General features: G+C 35.4%; 1 protein-coding gene across 1 annotated transcript in view; it reads right to left on the reverse strand.

Annotated features, from left to right (window-relative positions):
* LOC109849760 (serine/threonine-protein kinase STY8-like) overlaps positions 1–4,517 on the reverse strand; it is a 6,943-nt gene extending 2,426 nt beyond the window's left edge. The window contains exons 1-6 of the mRNA XM_020419632.1: positions 4,394–4,517; positions 3,083–3,157; positions 2,498–2,614; positions 2,305–2,399; positions 1,862–1,970; positions 1,697–1,776 (exon numbers count right to left, since the gene is read on the reverse strand). Coding sequence (XP_020275221.1) covers positions 1,697–1,776; positions 1,862–1,970; positions 2,305–2,399; positions 2,498–2,614; positions 3,083–3,121 — 440 coding nt within the window. The 5' untranslated portion in view covers positions 3,122–3,157; positions 4,394–4,517. The remainder of the gene's footprint in view (positions 1–1,696; positions 1,777–1,861; positions 1,971–2,304; positions 2,400–2,497; positions 2,615–3,082; positions 3,158–4,393) is intronic.

The raw sequence follows: 4,651 nt of genomic DNA on the forward strand, positions 1-4,651 counted from the left end.
GCGTTGAATAAGAAGCATGGTGGAATTTATCCACGGGATAATCCATCAAGGAGTTCTTATAAGCGTTTTAACCTCGGGTTTGTCATAGAAAATTCCTGTGTACTTGGAAGCAGCTTTAATGCCCCTAGGGCATAACTAGCTTCCACCTACCAAAATGTACACTGTATATAGAAACTAGATAATCCACTCTGCTCTTTGAAATATAAGTTTTCAAATACCATAGACAAAAGTCATGCATATTTAAGGACGCCTACCAGTGCAAAAAGTGCAAAATGAATGGTTCCATCAATGACATTAAAGAAACCTTGCACTCTGAATTAGATATCACATCGATCCCTTTAAAAACAGTCTATATGACTTAAAGATCTAAAAATTTAAATCATGCTTTTTGAGGATCTCTGTCTCTTGTATCTTGAGATTGATTTATTTATATTCCCGAATCCTTCTTTTTTCAAATTATTTTTATGTCGGGTTATATGGTCCTAAAAGTGCATTAATTTTTGTAATAAGTTTACATATATCCTTGAGCTTTTGCAATTTAACATATATCTCTTGCGAACTAATTGACCTCAATCAATCGTAACTTTACACTTAAATCATATTTAACATAATAACTATTTAAGATCAAATTTACCCTTACACAGTTTTGTGCTTCTCCTCTCTAATCTCCTTTGTGCCTTTCCCCTTTTGTATTCACTTTCAGTGATCATCCACTATTTCTGATATTTATGGTCTCAAATCATATAATAGGTAGATTGGTCGACAATAAAAGAGAGAAAGAATAAAAAGGGGGAATTTGCCTTAAAATAGATTAAGCTTTGCTTTAAAAAGACCAAACGAGTATCATCAATAAGAAAAATGGTTGTAGAAGTTTAACTACCTTGAATATCAAATTAAATCAATGCCATAAAACCTTTAAAAAAAACTCAGTATCTTGTCCTAGATTACAAAAAAGCAACTATTATTTCCTGATCTCAGAGAAACTTTAGTGCTAGAATGTCAATTTTATGTAGGAAAAGTAGGGCCGTAAGCATATCCCATATTTCCATGAAAATGATATACAGCAACTAGTTGCTACCACATCAGATACTTGTCTCTCTCACTTCTTTACTTCCTTTTTGCTGAACACACTATTAACTTTTGATAAAGTCTGATACAATGCAGTATGTTGAAACTTATCAGGTAAACTTAAATGAGACCCACCACGACCATGAGAGGGGTGTTAAGGACACTTAGATACACTGCTGTTCTTAGATATGTAAATAGGTCTTGTAGATATTATCACTTAATTAAAAAAGTGATACTCAGTTCAAGGAACCCAAAAAAAATTGTTGTGTTCAAATTGTTACAAAATATATCTTTGCAACTTGATGTAGCGGATCACAATTGTGCTTCGAACAACAAAACTTAGGTTCCAACTACAGAAGATATATCTAACCTATATTTCCTAAGGCAGATGTTTCCCCAAAATGTAGATCTTATTTCCAAACGAAACAACATCTCCTCTAGGTTATTGAAAAGAAAATGCCATCAACAGCTTACATTCAAGACAGATGACATCAGGCTTGAATAAGGCACCATTTGATGCTTGTAACGCCAATAATTATGAAGTAGAAACAATGAATAGCGATATAATATGCAGTGCACAAGATGATGAAAAACTAAACGTTAATTGGAAAATTTCACCCTCAAATACCTCGCAATGTCCAGTGCGAAATTGACAGCTGTTGAGGGGCTTAGTGAACCCTTCTCCTTCAGGTACTGATGAAGGTCACCCTAAGGGGGAACAGTGAAGAAATATTTAAGAGTGCATTTCTTCTGGCCTGCAAATATTTGGTCAAATAGGCATAAGCATTCATACCCCACGTAGAAATTCTGTAATTAGCATGAGAGGTTTCCTTTCTGTTACTGCTCCAAGGAATTGGACAATATTGGGATGTCTCAACTTCACCAACATATTGACCTCGTGCCTGAAGTCCAGGCTGAATCATGAGAACATTATATAAGTAATTGAAATAAATTGGATTATCATTCCTGCAATAAAAGGTAATAGCCTTTTATCTTCATACTTATCTAAAATCATCAGACTGTATAGAAAAAGTGCATTATAACAAGATAATTGTCTGAAGGCGAATTAGCAGTGTGAATAAAGCAATTTTCATACTGCAATTACTTAATGTATTTCTTCCAATATTTTCCATCGAGCAAAGGTTGACAGTTCTATTTTCGTTACAACTTACAAGAAAGGAAAACAATTAGATGAATATAGCATGTGCTTGAGCATATTGAAGTTAATAAACATACACCACCAATTTATCCTCTGATAAAGATGGAAGAATGCGTTTGACTGCTACTGGTGTCCCACGCCATGAGGCCCTTAAAATCTCACCAAATGAACCCTGTAAAATGAACAGCTATTAATACTATAATATTTAAAAAAAATCACAGAGCATATTGTAAAGAATATCTGAGAGAAGTTTGACATCAAAAACAGGACCTTTCCAACAATAAATGCAGTTGAGAGATCTAACTCAGATGGGTCAATCTCCCAGTCACATTTATTAGGAAGAGGAGGCAGTACAGGCTTTGGCTCAAAATGGCTTCCGTTTTGACCCTGCAATAAATAAAAGTATGTATCAAGGCTTAAGGTCCCAAAAAAAAGAGCAGTTAGCATCAAATCAATTAAAAACTATCAGCACTGAGTCATAAAATCCACGTCATCTAACCCATTATAATTAAAAAACGTACTAGTATGGAAACGACAAAACGCAGAAATAATTCAGTCCCAAAAGAGAAGAAAGTTATGTGTGAAACATAGTTGTAGTATCTAAAAAGCTGCTGCTCATATTAATTATAAATTGCTGGACTAATGGAAGATATAGTATCATCCAGACTGCATAGATGTATTGGAGTCACTCACATAGTCAAATTATACAAAATACAAGCACAGATGACTAGACACTGAATTAAACACCTTTAACAATGTAAATTAAAAGGATATCTCAATATGATTCAAAATTGTAGCAACATGAACATTGTCAGACTAAAGAAGATTAAAAAACCATAAAAATGAAAAACTTACAAAAGACAATCCACCATATGATTTTAACAACTCGATCATACTATGCTTCTTAGCCCCTTCTGCATCAGCTAGTGGCTGCCATGAACAGATTCAAGTTAAAATAAATTATCAGAAAAGTTGTAAATCATAATTAAAAAAATAAAATATGACTACATGAAATCTCCATAAACCAAGCATATAGTAACCGAGGCCTCTTAAAATATGGTGAAAGATAAACAGAAACTATGTAATTAAGAGTCGGGCAAACAGAAATATATGGTGGAGACAGGATCAAATACGATCCACGGCGATTTTTTTTTAACAATTATGTGTAGCAATTTAAAAGAATTGTATTTTAGTCTTCTGCAACGAAATCTGGAACAGTTCCAGCTCTGCTCCATAGAATTTGTTTTCCTTGGGTTTGCTGCATAACATTCAGCAGTGGACCAAACTTGGTGTTTGTGCCTCATGAAACAGTCAACTAATCTAGAAGGCCTCATCATGATGGACTAGAATTGACCAGAACAACCTGATCTAGACTGAATGAACAAAGCTGGAAAATAAAAGACTTTTCAAATTTTTAATATAAAAAACCACTCACTGCAAATTTGCAAACACAGAATATTCAATCAACTATTCCCAAAGGTATGACCATTTCCAATCAACAGAATTGTTAATTTTAATAGAATTATTAATGAGCTATATGCTTTCATTATTTCACTGACTATAGGAACTATCTAGCACACAAGCTCATATCATAAACTGATCAAAAGTTGAGTAATACAAACAACTCTCTGCAATTTAATATGCTACTCTACACTATTTTCTAATTTAATAGCTTCTACTGGTTGTATGAATGCGACATGTGCCCGCCATTCTTTAACTTTTTTTTTGCAAACATCTACTGCTCATGCAGTTTAGCTTCCATCATATTATCCATACCCAACTCATCTGTTATTGACATGACTTATTTAGGAAAAACTTGCAGATAAGTTTTTTTTTTTTGGCAAAGGACCCAGGAGGACTCAGCCCTAAAAGCTAGCTGTTAGAGGGAGAACCCAAATCCCTTACAAACCCACATCAAACTTCCAGTATAGCCAATGTGGCTGATACGGGACAGAATCGACCCTAACAGGTTTCCATTAAAAATTTCAACTTTCTAAGTTACCAATGAAAAGAAAAAAAAAATGATCTTGGTGGGTGTTTATTTTGAATAGATATCTGTCAAATCATACTATTATCTCATCCCATCACACAAGCATTTCATCAAACACTTCCAGCGCATGCAAAAAAAAAAAAAGCAAATCAAGGCTCACAATCCAACAACCGTACCGTGTTCTTCCACCGATCCTGAGCATTGACATCGGCCCCAAACTCGAGCAAACACTTGGCGACGTCGATCCAACCGTGGAGCGACGCCACGTGAAGCGGCGTCCTGCTGTCGTAATCCCTCGCGTTGACGAGCTCCCGATCCTCACCGAGCAGCTTTCTCACCGCCGCAGCGTCGTTCTGATGCGTGTGCCACAGGATAAGCGAGGTCCTGCTAACCCTAGCCTTCTCCTTCTTCTTGTCCGTCGACGTCGACGAATT

The sequence above is a fragment of the Asparagus officinalis genome, chromosome 7 (genome assembly GCF_001876935.1).
Source record: "Asparagus officinalis chromosome 7, Aspof.V1, whole genome shotgun sequence".
NCBI lineage: Eukaryota > Viridiplantae > Streptophyta > Magnoliopsida > Asparagales > Asparagaceae > Asparagus > Asparagus officinalis.